Source organism: Lepidochelys kempii, chromosome 4 (assembly GCF_965140285.1).
Source record: "Lepidochelys kempii isolate rLepKem1 chromosome 4, rLepKem1.hap1, whole genome shotgun sequence".
Classification (NCBI taxonomy): Eukaryota; Metazoa; Chordata; order Testudines; family Cheloniidae; genus Lepidochelys; species Lepidochelys kempii.
In genome coordinates this window covers 51,180,379-51,195,450 of record NC_136383.1, presented here as the reverse complement: position 1 = coordinate 51,195,450, position 15,072 = coordinate 51,180,379, and the positions used below count along the sequence as shown (strand labels likewise).

General features: G+C 47.4%; 1 protein-coding gene across 4 annotated transcripts in view; it reads left to right on the top strand.

Annotated features, from left to right (window-relative positions):
• Positions 1–374: 374 nt before the first annotated feature.
• MGAT4D (MGAT4 family member D) overlaps positions 375–15,072 on the top strand; it is a 118,094-nt gene continuing 103,396 nt past the window's right edge. For 3 of the 4 annotated variants that reach the window (XR_012158574.2, XM_073341191.2, XM_073341190.2), the window contains exon 1: positions 375–749. Coding sequence is in view for 2 of the 4 variants with exons in the window: in XM_073341191.2 (XP_073197292.2) it covers positions 659–749 (91 nt within the window). In the remaining 2 variants the exon portion in view is untranslated. The remainder of the gene's footprint in view (positions 750–15,072) is intronic. The other variant, XM_073341192.2, reaches the window with a different exon arrangement.

Sequence of the window (15,072 nt, the reverse complement as noted above, 5' to 3'; positions counted from 1 at the left end):
TGGTTCATTCCTACCCCTGACACCTGTCCCTTTTGTGGTGTGAGGGAGATCCTGGTTCGCACGGAAGAATACAGCTCTCCGATGCAGTAAGTAGGCACCAGGCGCGGGGGAGCCCACACTGATCTCGCGGGCTGACTGTACGCTTCCTCCTCCAGGACAGCGCTGACCGGCTCCGCGGCCTCTTGCGCTCCCGAGTTGGAGAAGCGCAGCCGGGGAGGCGGGAGCGAGCCTGGTGACGCGGCATAGCACTGGGAAGCTAGGGCCGCGAGCGAGTGCCTGGCCATGGGGCAGGGCGGGAGGTGGAATTGCAGCCTTGCTAGCTGCAGGGGGGCGGGGAGAGGAGGAGCGCTGTCCCTCGCCGGCCCCCGAGCCCTTCGGAGCAGAACAGGGCGCGGCTGGGGGCTCCCGAGAGACGCGAGGGGCTGGAGGAAGCGTGGAGCCGGGCGGCTGCCGCAGCAGCGCCGCCAGGGGGAGCGCGCTAGAGGGCGGGGGCGGCGGTGCCCTGCCAGGTGGGCGCCGCCGACGGGGCGAGTTCAAGGAGGGCAGACTTGCCGGGGCGGGCGTGGCCGCGGGCGGCCAGGGGGAGCGCTGGGAGCCGCGGGGCCAGCGCGGGCGCAGGGTCGCTGGAGGAGAGGCTGCGGCTGGGGCATGCGGGGAGATGAGGCTCAAGCCCGGCAGCATCGTGACATTTCTGTGCCTCAGCGCCGCCTTCTCCTTTGTCTGCTTCACCGCCTGGAGCAGGAGCGGAGGTGAGAGCCGCCGGGGCGCGAGCCCTCGGGGCTGCCAACCGCCGCCCTCGCGCCGGGGTCCCCCTCAGGTGCCGGGGGAGTCACCTCCCAACGGCCGCCGCCTTCTGCACCTGCTCAGCTCCCCTCCCCGCTGGGGGCTGCCGGCCACAACCCCGGGCCCCCAGCTGCACTGGGGCAGGAGGGAGCCGCAGGTGTCGCTCTGTCCTCCCCGGGCTGCTGACACTGCCCCGGGCCGGGTGAACAGGAGCGGTCCTGGGGCTACTCCGGGCACCCACGCGGAAACCTTCGGCAGCAGGCAGCTGATGCTTCAAAAATGTCTTGGGGCACGAAGTAGCATTTCAGATTAAAATGCTGTTTTAATCCATTGGCTGTGATCTGCTGCTGTCCGGCGCAGGAGCTACCTCCGGCCTGGTATTCAGAGGTGCTGAGCACCTTCAGTTCCCATTGACTTCATGGGGGGCTCAGCACTTCTGAAAAATCAAGCCTTTATGTCTTACTACCTTCCACCTTTATAATTATCACATCCCTACATACTTGGGATGGTAAGGGTTACACACAGGATTTCTGAGGTGTTACAATTTATAATAATCTCACCCTGTTAAGAACTATTCACATTTCCCAGAATAAGAGGCTGTATACTGGTTAATTATTGTCCTCAAATTAAGGCTAAGAAAAAAAAACTGTTTAAGAGACCACACAGGAAGGTAGCTCCTAACCAGTAGCTGTTTAGGAAATGTTTGTATTGCACAGTCTGCACTGAATTATCTGGAACTGATTATCCTGAGAGATCCCCCATTTTATAGTGGGGTCATAGCCCAGTCCTGCTCCCACTAATCAATTGCAAAACTTCTGTTGACTTCAATGCTTCAGGATCCAGCCTTCTGTGTTTTAGAACCTTATCTTGCAAATATTTATGCAGGTATGCAAATTTACTCACATGACCAGTTTTACAGGTGGGACTACTCAAGATCCTAATTCTGTGAAGACTAAAATGTGCTTAAATTTGTGCACCGTGTGCAGTCCATTGAAATAAACACAGCAAGAGAATGTTTCAATTAAAACACAAAATTGAAGTCAGTGGGACTACAGTACATAAAGTTTAAGCATGATTGTAACTCTTTGCAGGATCAGGACCCAAGTGAGTAAAGTTAAACGTCTACATAAGTGTTTTGCAGGTTAGGGTCCTGGATCATACTTTTAGGTGAAAATTATATTTAAGAAAATTCTTGTCAATATTATTAACAACACCCTGATATTAAAATGCTAAGAACAGGAATGGAGTTGGTGATATGGTAAGACTTTTATATATCTAACTATTATGATGATTTTTAAAAATTGATCTTTATATTTTATTCATCTGGGACACTGAAACTGATCTAGTCTGTTTTACTTGCTGATTCTTGGGCAGCAGGATCTTGTGTTAGTGTCTAACACTGTTGTCAAGGTTCCTTCCCCACTCTGAACGCTAGGGTACAGATGTGGGGCCCTGCATGAAAACCTCCTAAGCTTACTTTTACCAGCTTAGGTTAAAACTTCCCCAAGGTACAAACTATTTTACCCTTTGCCCTTGGACTTTCGCTGTCTAACACTGGTATTATTATTATTATTATTATTAGGAAAGAGTTCGTTTGGAAACATCTTTCCCCCCAAAATCCTCCCAAATCTTACCCCCTTTTTTCTGGGGAAGGTTTGATAAAAATCCTCACCAATTTGCATAGGTGACCACAGACCCAAACCCTTGAATCTTAAGAACAATGAAAAAAGCATTCAGTTTCTTAAAAGAAGAATTTTAATAGAAGAAAAAGTAAAAAAGAATCACCTCTGTAAAATCAGGATGGTAAATACCTTACAGGGTAATTAGATTCAAAACATAGAGAATCCCTCTAAGCAAAACCTTAAGTTACAAAAGACACAAAAACAGGAATATCCATGCCATTCAGTACAGCTTATTTTCTCAGCCATTTAAACAAACAGAATCTAACACATATCTAGCTAGATTACTTACTAAATTCTAAGACTCCAGTCCTGTTCTGTCCCCGGCAAAAACATCACACAGACATACCCATGGTCTTGCAATTATTTCCCCATACAGATACTGAGTGTACTGTACATCCCTCAGAGCAATTGTTCCACTGGTGGTCTGCAGTGTTAGTATTTGTGTTGTACCTAACCTGACTCCTATGCGCACACACAAAATCTCTAGCTCAGAAGTGCTTTGAGCTCGCTGTGGCCCATCAGAGAGTATGGAGTAAAGTGACGCCTAAGTGCTGCTGCTGTTTGAGCTAGTAATATGGGGGGACTCAACCACTCTGTGCTGTTAATACAGTCACTCTGGGCAGCTTGAGTCTTGTATTGCAGTGTGACTGCTCTTCTTTAAGCTAGGCTAACTTGAGAGAAGTTAACTCAAATGTGGATCACAGTGCAGTGAAGACAAGTCCTCAGGCAGGTGTCACTACATCACTTATGCCCAGTTCATGTTGTTGCGGTTCAAATACAAGACAGAACAAGGCTTTAAGCAAGCAAGCAGGCTGCTGCCTGTCAGCTTTCCACCCTCTCTTTTATTTCTCTCCCCCCTGCGCATTACATACTCCAACCGCAAAAGGAAACAACAAAGGGAATAATATGACTTTGATTAATATTCTTATTTACCAGCCTCTATCTACTACAGTCCTTGCTCTCAGGCCTTGAGCCCAGTCCAAGGAAGCTTCCCATGGTTCATGTCCTCTGGGCGACTTCCCATGGTCCATGTCCTTGGAAGGAGCAGTGTGTGCACTGCTCCTACACAACACTCAGGGTGTGCCCTGAATGTTTTCAGGTGCATGAACCCTTCATCATGTCTTCTTTACATACTTTGCTTTACAATCATGAAGTTAGAAACTTACTTTTTTAATAATGAAGACTCTCTGTGATGTAGTCACCAGGAGCTGGGCCCCTAGGCACAGGCCTATAGTGTCTGTGGTTTAATGGGATAATTTCATTACAAAACCAGATAAAGTTTTTCACCTGCTTTTATAAATAACTTCTGTAAGCAAAAGTGATGACTTTTGTACACTCAGTTCATTGTGTCAAGGAAGCTTGGAAGTATTTACTTATGGAGTCTCCAGTGAATCAGACATTATGGGCTCAATCCTGTTTGTTGAGATGCCTACTCTTTAAGTATCCCCTAGCCTAGAGCACTGTACACACAGTCTGCTACCAATGAGTAAGCAGGTTTCACTGTGTAGCAGTGCCTGTTCGACATGCTGGACTCTTTTTGCTCTGAGCCTTTTTGGTTCCTATCCAACCTAAGGCATGTTGTGTCTCTGAAGCAGGTATGTGTGCATGTTAAGGGTAGAAAAGTGTGTTAGGGCCAAAGTGGAGGTGATTCATTGCAACATAGTCCAACCTGATTGTGTAACTCCACTCCCAGATAAAATAACTGCCCTATGTAATTACATCTGATATGGGTTCAAAGTTAGGAAAACAATGTAATAGCTAATATTTATATAGAGATCAGCTCCTCATATTTCAACAAGGTTCTTTCACAGTTAGGTATGGAGTCTGATTTAGTCTTTGTCTTCAGTGTTGCCTCTCAGTCCATGATAAATCACACAGGTACATGGGCTTGAAAGAGGAAGGTGAGGAAATAGAAAATCTCATTTATTTTTTTCATTTAAAAAAAAGCTCAATCATAAGTCAGGGAGGAGACAAAAGCACTTGGCAAATGAGTTTATATTATGTTTACTTCACTGGAAATATTTATATTTTGTTCCTGAAAAATATACTTAATATGTTGATAGTACAGCAAAGTGTTCAGTGGGTGTAATTTGAAAAGGATGATGAAAGGGATAAAGAGCTTGTAAGGAAAGTATCTTCTCCTAGGTATTTTTTTAAAATACCTGACTCCTGCTGCAATCTGGATTGCAAAGTCAAAAAATTACTCTCCAGGTGTCATTTTAGAGCATTCCAGAGATGAGATTCCTCTGGTAGGTATTGTTTAACAATGTTGAGACTGGATGAACCCTATCAGAGGCAGGGAAATGGCAACATCCCACCCATCCCTGAGCTATATGTGTATGTATTTGTATGGCGTTTTCATTAATATTAACTTATTAGCTAATTGATACAACTGGGTGTGTAACCTGATAATTATGTTTACATAACTCAAATCATGATTATAGTAACTGGAGGTGCTATCCTGGACTCTTGTTGGGCCCAGCTCCTGTACGTGGCAGAGAGTTCCTGTGGCCCTGTGCTCAGCTTCATTTTTGGGATCCCTCCTTGGAACTCAGCCAAGAAAAAGAACATTCTCTCTTATTTCCTCCCCTTCCCCTTCCCCCCGTTTTTATTCTTTTTTTCTTCCTCCTCCTCCTATAAGTAATAGGAAGTAAATGAAAATAAAGTGAGGTACCCTGATTGTTTTTGTAGTCTAACTTATTTTTCCACAGACCACTTGAAAATTGCTGAGGGTCTCGGTGGACCACGTAATGGTCTTTCCAAATATTGTTTGTACCATTAGCTAACGATTGTAAAGCGCTTTAGATAAGAGTGCTTTATTTAAAAAAAATGTAAAAAAGCATTGGGGTACAGGGTCTGGCCAGGACTTATGGTGCGGGAGGGGGCTCAGGGCTGGGACAGGAGGTTGGGGTGTGGAGTGCTTACCTGGGGCAGCTCCCGTTTGGTGCGAGGGATGAAGATGGGGATATGTGTGTGTGTGTGTGTGTGTGTGTGCAGGAGTCAGGGTGGGCAGGGGGCTGGGGATATGGGGGGTGCAGGACTCAGGAAGGGCAGGTGGCTGGGGATGTTTGAGGGGATGCAGGAGTCAAGGCTGGGGATGTATGAGGGGGTGCAGGAGTCAGGGGGCTGGGTGGGTATGAGGGGGGTGCAGGACTCAGGGCTGAGGGTACAAGGTCTGGCAGAGAGTTAGGATGCAGGAGTGAGCTGGGGGTTGGCATGTAGGGCCTGGCCAGGAGCTAGAATGAGGAAGGGGGCTCAGGCTTGGGCCAGGAGGTTGGGGTGTGGAACGCTTACCTGGGGCAGCTCCCATTTGGTGCGTGGGGTGTAGGTGGGAATGTGGGGGGTGCAGGAGCTCCCGTTTGGTGCTCAGGGTGGGGGTGCAGGAGTCAGGGAGCGCAGGGGGGTGCAGGAGTCAGGACAGGGGACTGGCGGTGTGGGCTGGGGTCTTGGGGTGCTCCCAGTCTCCTGCCTTGAGCGGCTCATGGCAGGGGACTGGGGGGGGAGGTATGTGCAGGGGGAGTCTGGGGTCCCACCTCTGCTCCGCCCTGCCCCTATTCCACCTCCTTCCCCAAGGCCCCGCCCCCGCCTCTTCTCTGCCTCCTCCCCTGAGCACCCTGCGGCTCCGCCTGTCCCTCCCAGAGCAACCTGAGCACTGGCAAACAGCTGTTTGGCCGTGGGGGAAGCACTGGAGGGAAGGGGAAGGGGTGGAAATGCGGCACGCTCGGGGGAGGAGGTGGAGAAGAGGCGGGGGAGGGGAGAGGTTGGCTGCTGGTGGTGGCGGAGCCTGCAGCAGGAGCCCCAGGAGCTGGCAGGACCAAGCTTCTGCCCCCGCAGCTGCCTGGCCCAGGGGCCCCTGTCATTGGGGGGGCCCATGCCAGGGCACCCTCTGGTTCACTGTAAATCCACCTCTGCTCCTGTGCAATGACACAAGGGAGAGAGGCTTCATGTAGGGCTAGAGCTCAGTCTGGTCCTAAATCATCTCTGGATTACTTTGCTGTAGAGCCCTATGATTAGGGTCCTCAGAAGTGTTTTTAATATATATAACCTTCCTGCCAGGTGGAGTCAGTAGCAACAAGGGCCAGGTTCAATATCTAGGGGTTCCTTTTAACAATGCAAAACAGCTCAAGCCCCCACCCAGTGATCTGGGAAAACTATACACCACCCCTGTCCACCTCTAAGAGGCAATATTTCCCCACTCACAAGCACTGATTACTGAAAGGGAACCAAGCATTAATTGAGAAAACACTATAACCACAGTACAGAAGCATGTAACCATAAGCAAACACCCACCCCACAATACGTTTGGCAATGTCCTTTGCCTCACTTTCTGACCTTGCAGTGTGAAAATCTGATGGATGTTCCTTTAATGTACCACTCCCTGTCCCCTCTGCCGCACCCCACTCACAGTGGTTGTCCTCGGTCAGCAAAGACCCAGAGTTCAGAGGTGGGTCCTCTGAGGTAGGAGATGAACCCAGGCGAGGTCAAGCTATGCCACCTTTACTGCCATTGTCTCTGCAAGTAGCTCATTGCAGCTCTTATCTATGTCGCCACTCAACGCTGGTTCCACCACAGGGTGCTCACTACTGCTGTTATCTCAGCTGTTGCTGCTTTTCTCACTGCACTTCTGCGATGCCACTTCTGAGGTTGCACCATTTAACCCAGCTCTTAGTGATATCTCTGGGTAGCAGAAAAACTGTCTCTTCATTTCAGAGTAGCAGCCATGTTAGTCTGTATCCGCAAAAAGAAAAGGTGTACTTGTGGCACCTTAGAGACTAACCAATTTATTTGAGCTTAAGGTTTCATGAGCTACAGCTCACTTCATCGGATGCATTCAGTGGAAAATACAGTGGGGAGATTTATATACACAGAGAACATTAAACAATGGGTGTTACCATACACACTGTAAAGAGAGTGATCAGGTAAGGATGAAGTGAGCTGTAGCTCACGAAAGCTTATGCTCAGATAAATTTGTTAGTCTCTAGGTGCCACAAGTACTCCTTTTCTTTTTGTCTCTTCGTTGTCTTTCACTGCAACGCTACACTGTCCCCATGGTAGGTCTAAGTCTTAGCCCCTAGATCTGCTTATCAACAAATTCAGCTCTGATCATCACTGAACAGAAACAAGGACTCTCAAGTGAGTTCAGTCAGCTTTGTCTTTAAACATGGGATACAGGAAAGTCAAATGGTATCTAGGTCTTGTTAGGCAGAATCACACTATCAGGTACAAACACCTGTACCTACCTGCTCTCATCTTCACTGGATTTGGCATTCCTACCCCCGGCTTAGCGAATGTGGTTCACTTTTGGGTGACCCCCTCAATGAGGGCTTCAGTTCTGCTGCCCTTTACTCATACAATAAGGATAACAAATTTCATTGTCCATGCATTCAATTTCAAGCATTTTTATTAAAGCTATTGTTAAAATGATCTAATAATCTTAAGGAAAGAGTTACTAAAATAAATTGTAACCCAAAACCAGCCAAAATTGATCACTTTGGCAATGCAGCTCTGTCTGCTGAAGGTCTCAGCACAGTAGGTGTGTCCATGCAAATAGTGTGCTCCTAAAGTCTCTTCCCTCAGTTCATCACTTAGCCCTGGTCTAGGACTTTAGGTCGAATTTAGCAGCATTAAATCAATGTAAACCTGCACCCGTCCACATGATGAAGCCCTTTATTTCGACTTAAAGGGCTTTTAAAATCGATTTCCTTACTCCACCCCTGACAAGTGGATTAGCGCTTAAATCGGCCTTGCTGGCTCGAATTTGGGGTACTGTGGACACAATTTGACGGTATTGGCCTCTGGGAGCTATTCCAGAGTGCTCCGTTGTGACCGCTCTGGGCAGCATTCTCAACTCAGATGCACTGGCCAGGTAGACAGGAAAAGAACCGCGAACTTTTGAATCTCATTTCCTGTTTGGCCAGCGTGGCAAGCTGCAGGTGACCATGCAGAGCTCAGCAGCAGAGGTGACCATGATGGAGTCCCAGAATCGCAAAAGAGCTCCAACATGGACCGAACGGGAGGTACGGGATCTGATCGCTGTATGAGGAGAGGAATCCGTGCTATCAGAACTCGGTTCCAGTTTTCGAAATGCCAAAACCTTTGTCAAAATCTCCCAGGGCATGAAGGACAGAGGCCATAACAGGGACCCGAAGCAGTGCCGCATGAAACTTAAGGAGCTGAGGCAAGCCTACCAGAAAACCAGGGAGGCGAACGGCCGCTCCGGGTTAGAGCCCCAAACGTGCCGCTTCTATGATGAGCTGCATGCCATTTTAGGGGGTTCAGCCACCACTACCCCAGCCGTGTTGTTTGACTCCTTCAATGGAGATGGAGGCAATATGGAAGCAGGTTTTGGGGACGAAGAAGATGATGATGAGGTTGTAGATAGCTCACAGCAAGCAAGCGGAGAAACCGGTTTTCCCGACAGCCAGGAACTGTTTCTCACCCTGGACCCGGAGCCAGTCCCCCCCGAGCCCACCCAAGGCTGCCTCCTGGACCCAGCAGGCGGAGAAGGGACCTCTGGTGAGTGTACCTTTTAAAATACTATACATGGTTTAAAAGCAAGCATGTGAAAGGATTACTTTGCCCTGGCATTCGCGGCTCTCCTGGATGTACTCCCAAAGCCTTTGCAAAAGGTTTCTGGGGAGGGCAGCCTTATTGCGTCCTTCATGGTAGGACACTTTACCACTCCAGGCCAGCAACACGTACTCGGGAATCATTGTAGCATTGCAAAGCATTGCAGTGGATGTTTGCTGGCATTCAAACAACATCCGTTCTTTATCTCTCTCTGTTATCCTCAGGAGAGTGAGATATAATTCATGGTCACCTGGTTGAAATAGAGTGCTTTTCTTCAGGAGACACTCAGAGGAGCCCATTCCTGCTGGGCTGTTTGCCTGTGGCTAAACAGAAATGTTCTCCGCTGTTAGCCACAGGGAGGGGGGAGGGTTGAGGGGGTAGCCAAGCGGTGGTGGGAGGCAAAATGTGACCTTGTAACAAAAGCACATGTGCTATGTATGTAATGTTAACAGCAAGGTTTACCCTGAAAGAGTGCAGCCACTGTTTTATAAAATGTGTCTTTTTAAATACCGCTGTCCCTTTTTTTTTTCTCCACCAGCTGCATGTGTTTCAATGATCACAGGATCTTCTCCTTCCCAGAGGCTAGTGAAGATTAGAAAGAAAAAAAAAACGCACTCGAGATGAAATGTTCTCCGAGCTCATGCTGTCCTCCCACACTGACAGAGCACAGACGAATGCATGGAGGCAAATAATGTCAGAGTGCAGGAAAGCACAAAATGACCGGGAGGAGAGGTGGCGGGCTGAAGAGAGGGCTGAAGCTCAAATGTGGCGGCAGCGTGATGAGAGGAGGCGGGATTCAATGCTGAGGCTGCTGGAGGACCAAACCAGTATGCTCCAGTGTATGGTTGAGCTGCAGCAAAGGCAGCTGGAGCACAGACTGCCACTACAGCCCCTATGTAACCAACCGCCCTCCTCCCCAAGTTCCATAGCCTCCACACCCAGACGCCCAAGTATGTGGTGGGGGGGGGCCACCGGCCAACCAGCCACTCCGCCACAGAGGATTGCCCAAAAAAAAGAAGGCTGGCATTCAATAAATTTTAAAGTTGTAAACTTTTAAAGTGCTGTGTGGCATTTTCCTTCCCTCCTCCACCACCCCTCCTGGGCTACCTTGGTAGTCATCCCCCTATTTGTGTGATGAATGAATAAACAATGCATGAATGTGAAGCAACAATGACTTTACTGCCTCTGCAAGCGGTGACCGAAGGGAGAAGGGGAGGGTGGTTAGCTTACAGGGAAGTAGAGTGAACCAAGGGGCGGGGGGTTTCATCAAGGAGAAACAAACAGAACTTTCACACCGTAGCCTGGCCAGTCATGAAACTGGTTTTCAAAGCTTCTCTGATGCGTACCGCGCCCTCCTGTGCTCTTCTAACCGCCCTGGTGTCTGGCTGCGCGTAACCAGCAGCCAGGCGATTTGCCTCAACCTCCCACCCCGCCATAAACGTCTCCCCCTTACTCTCACAGGTATTGTGGAGCACACAGCAAGCAGTAATAACAGTGGGAATATTGGTTTCGCTGAGGTCTAAGCGAGTCAGTAAACTGCGCCAGCGCACCTTTAAACGTCCAAATGCACATTCTACCACCATTCTGCACTTGCTCAGCCTGTAGTTGAACAGCTCCTGACTACTGTCCAGGCTGCCTGTGTATGGCTTCATGAGCCATGGCATTAAGGGGTAGGCTGGGTCCCCAATGATACATATAGGCATTTCAACATCCCCAAAAGTTATTTTCTGGTCTGGGAATAAAGTCCCTTCCTGCAGCTTTTGAAATAGACCAGAGTTCCTGAAGATGCGAGCGTCATGTACCTTTCCTGGCCATCCCATGTTGATGTTGGTGAAACGTCCCTTGTGATCCACCAGAGCTTGCAGCACTATTGAAAAGTACCGCTTGCGGTTTATGTACTCGCCGGCTTGGTGCTCCGGTGCCAAGATAGGGATATGGGTTCCGTCTATAGCCCCACCACAGTTAGGGAATCCCATTGCAGCAAAGCCATCCACTATGACCTGCACATCTCCCAGGGTCACTACCCTTGATATCAGCAGATCTTTGATTGCGTGGTCTACTTGCATCACAGCAGCCCCAACAGTAGATTTGCCCACTCCAAATTGATTCCCAACTGACCGGTAGCTGTCTGGCGTTGCAAGCTTCCACAGGGCTATCGCCACTCGCTTCTCAACTGTGAGGGCTGCTCTCATCTTGGTATTCATGCACCTCAGGGCAGGGGAAAGCAAGTCACAAACTTCCATGAAAGTGCCCTTATGCATGTGAAAGTTTCGCAGCTACTGGGAATCGTCCCAGACCTGCAACACTATGCGGTCCCACCAGTCTGTGCTTGTTTCCCGAGCCCAGAATCAGCATTCCACAGCATGAACCTGCCCCATTAGCACCATGATGCATGCATTGGCAGGGCCCATGCTTTCAGAGAGGTCTGTGTCCGTGTCCTGATCACTCACGTGACCGCGCTGACGTCGCCTCCTCGCCCGGTATCGCTTTGCCAGGTTCTGGTGCTGCATATACTGCTGGATAATGCGTGTGGTGTTTAATGTGCTCCTAATTGCCAAAGTGAGCTGAGTGGCCTCCATGCTTGCCTTGGTATGGCATCCGCACAGAAAAAAGGCGCGGAACGATTGTCTGCCGTTGCTCTGACGGAGGGAGGGGCGACTGACGACACAGCTTTCAGGGTTGGCTTCGGGGAGCTAAAATCAACAAAGGGGGTGGCTTTACATCAAGGAGTATTTCAGGCAGGACTTCATGGAGGGTTCCAATAAGAAATGGTGCACCTAAGTTATTGTTCTTATTGGAACAAGGAGGTTAGCCTGGCCTCTGATTGATACATGGCTAGATTTACCTCGCTCCTTCCCTGTGAGTGACTGCAGTGTGACCTAGAGGAATGAGTCCCCTAGACGGGGGAGGAGGCAAATGAGTACAAAACAAATCTGGTCTATTTCTTGTTTTGATCCACTCCATCTATGTTTTACATCTTTGGCTGGCAGCAGACAGTGCAGGACTGCATGCCATCCTCATCTCATGGCTGCTCAGCAGAAGATGGTGCAGTAGGACTGCTAGCCATCCTCATCTCTTGCCTGCCCGGCAGAAGATGATACAATAGGACTGCTAGCAATCCGTATCGCCTGCCTGCTCACCATAAGACAGTTCAATAGGACTGACTGCAGGACTAAAGAGAATGACCTGGTCAAGTCACTCTAAATTTAGTCCCTGCACCCATGTCTGCCTAGGCGCTCCCAGCCGACGTGGCCAGGAGCACCTTGGACACAACGAGGACGGCTACCAGTCGTACTGCACCGTCTGCTGCCAGAAGGCAATGGGTTGCTGCTACTGTGTAGCAATGCCGTACCACATCTGCCAGCACCCAGGAGACATACGGTGACGATTACCTGAGCGGGCTCCATGCTTGCTGTGGTATGGCGTCTGCATAGGTAACTCAGGAAAAAAGGCGCGAAACGATTGTCTGCCCTTGCTTTCACAGAGGGAGGGAGGGAAGGGGGGCCTGACGATATGTACCCATAACCACCCGCAACAATGTTTTAGCCCCATCAGGCATTGGGATCTCAACCCAGAATTCCAATGGGCAGCGGAGACTGCGGGAACTGTGGGATAGCTATCCACAGTGAACGCTCCGGAAGTCGACTCTAGCCTCGGTACTGTGGAAGCACTCCGCTGAGTTAATGCACTTAATGCACTTAGAGCATTTTCTGTGGGGACACACACACTCGAATATATAAAACCGATTTCTAAAAAAACGACTTCTATAAATTCGACCTTATTCCGTAGTGTAGACATACCCTTAATGTCAGGGGAGAACTCAGTCAGACCCTGCTTACAATATATTATCCAGGAATTTTTGAAAATCTGTGTTTGGAATTGCATATTCAGATGGGAGATGATAAACAGTAAACCACGGAAGACTGGTTAAAGAGAAAATTAGTTTCCTTAGCTATAACTCTTATTTCTCATCATGGAGGGCCTGGACACTATTGATTGATTAGACCTGTTCATGCCACCACCGTGGAGGTGGATTAGTATCCGTGTAAGCAGACTCCTGAGCCTGCATGAGCCTTGCATGTCAGTGGGAGTCCGCCCATGTGGAGGTAATGGCAGGATGAGAACCTTAGGCTTTCCATATTTTGTTTTCTTTCCTCCTTTAAGTTCAGACTCCTGATGCTACAGCACCATGCTTTGACCTCAGGATGACGTCAAAAGCTGAAACTATACATACGCTACCTGCGATTCTAAAAACAAACCTGAATTCTTTCCTTTTTGCATAAAACCACTGCTAAACATCCCACAGGATAAAATCTGCTCTCTGTTACATCCTGCTCTCTTCTGATTATGCCCCCATGACACCTGTGCATCCCAGTTATCTTAAGTGGGTTTACATAGACGTGACTGATTTAATAACCAATTGCCGATTACTGCTATGTGTAGGACAGACATTCTGTTTCGCAAAGGTTTTGAAATTTCTCTTCATTCTGAACTGGAATGAAAATAGTAAATTTTAGAAATTCTCCACAAGGAAAATTCAGAACTTTTTTGTTTTGTGTTTCATTTTGATGTTTTAAAAATACTTGGTTCCAAAAATGTCAAAACCCTGAAGTTTGATGTTGTCAGAATTTTTTTCTGACTTTCTTTCAAAACAAAATTCCTGTGAAATCACTCGATTTCACAAAGTGTTTCGATTTAGATGGAACCACATATTCTGATGGAATATGGTTTTTTGTCAGAGTTTCTCTGACCAGCTCTATTATTGATGTGTGAAAAGGCATAGAATTCAACTCTTTCCTTCATAGTTGCATTATCTCTGCAATGCTTACAACAGTAAAAGATAGGAACAGAAATAAGATTTTTATTAAAGTAAGCAGACATAGCTTTAATTACAATCAGGGAGCATATCTTTTGAATGAGGTGGTGCCATTTTTTTACTATAATCAGTTATCAGAGGGAATCACAAAGGGTTCAATGGATTATATGGGCGTAACAGCAAAATTTGTCCTAAAGTTTCTAGCCTTTTCCATGATAATGATAAGCAGGCTTTTACCTCACATGAGTAGTCCTAGTTCCATTCAGTAGTTCATAAAGGGTGCAGGATTAGACTTGTCCATGTTGATTTACATATGTGCTACTGCCCTGTTAACCTAAATTTTCAGAAAATTGTGTCCAGGTGAAGTACTAATAAACATTGATAGGAAACTAGGGAAAAAATAAGCTAAAATGTGAAGTCACAAGAATATAAACATGAGAATAAATATGTATATTTGGCCTTAAAAACAGTAATATACAGATATTAAAAAAAGATAATCTGGAAAAAAAATTGAGACTTTTCAGGAACCATAAATATAAATCCAAATTCACAGAAGTAACTCATAAGTTAGTAGATAATTTTAAAAAATGCTTAATGTCATGTTAGTAAATATTAATCTTTTATGAGCCAAGCATGTAACAGTCTCACAATTTCACAAGATTTATCATCAGAAAAGGGAATTCTCTGGTTTTCAGGCTTTAAATATCTTGCTGAAATAAGAAAATCTGATTTTTGATGAATTCTTCATGCTTACAATTGAAATAATATGGTGTACATAGTAACACAAACAGCTGTTTACCAAGAAAGTCTAGAAACTTACGTGAGCTCTCTTGTATATTTATTTTAGCAGATGAAGCCTTGATCCTGCAATTGCACCCATGCAGAACCCCACTGAATTTCCGCCCATTTTCATGGAGCTCTGTATGAGTGTAGATATCTCTGCAGATGAAGTTGCAATATTTGGCCCAAAGTTTCAATTAAAACAGTGGCAAAATTAATTGTCAGGCTTTCAGTGTGTCTTGCGTCTTCTCATTCTCATTTTGATAAACAGCATTAATTCTGATTTATGTGAAGTGAAGCCCAGTATTCATATCTAGGCCTCTAAAAGGCCACTCCTACAGAGTGTTGAATACTCTCCACATAGGCTTCAGTGGAAGCTGAGAGCAGTCAGCATGGGAGGCTTTTGGCACATGCAGGACTGAGCCCTAAATAGGGGCACTA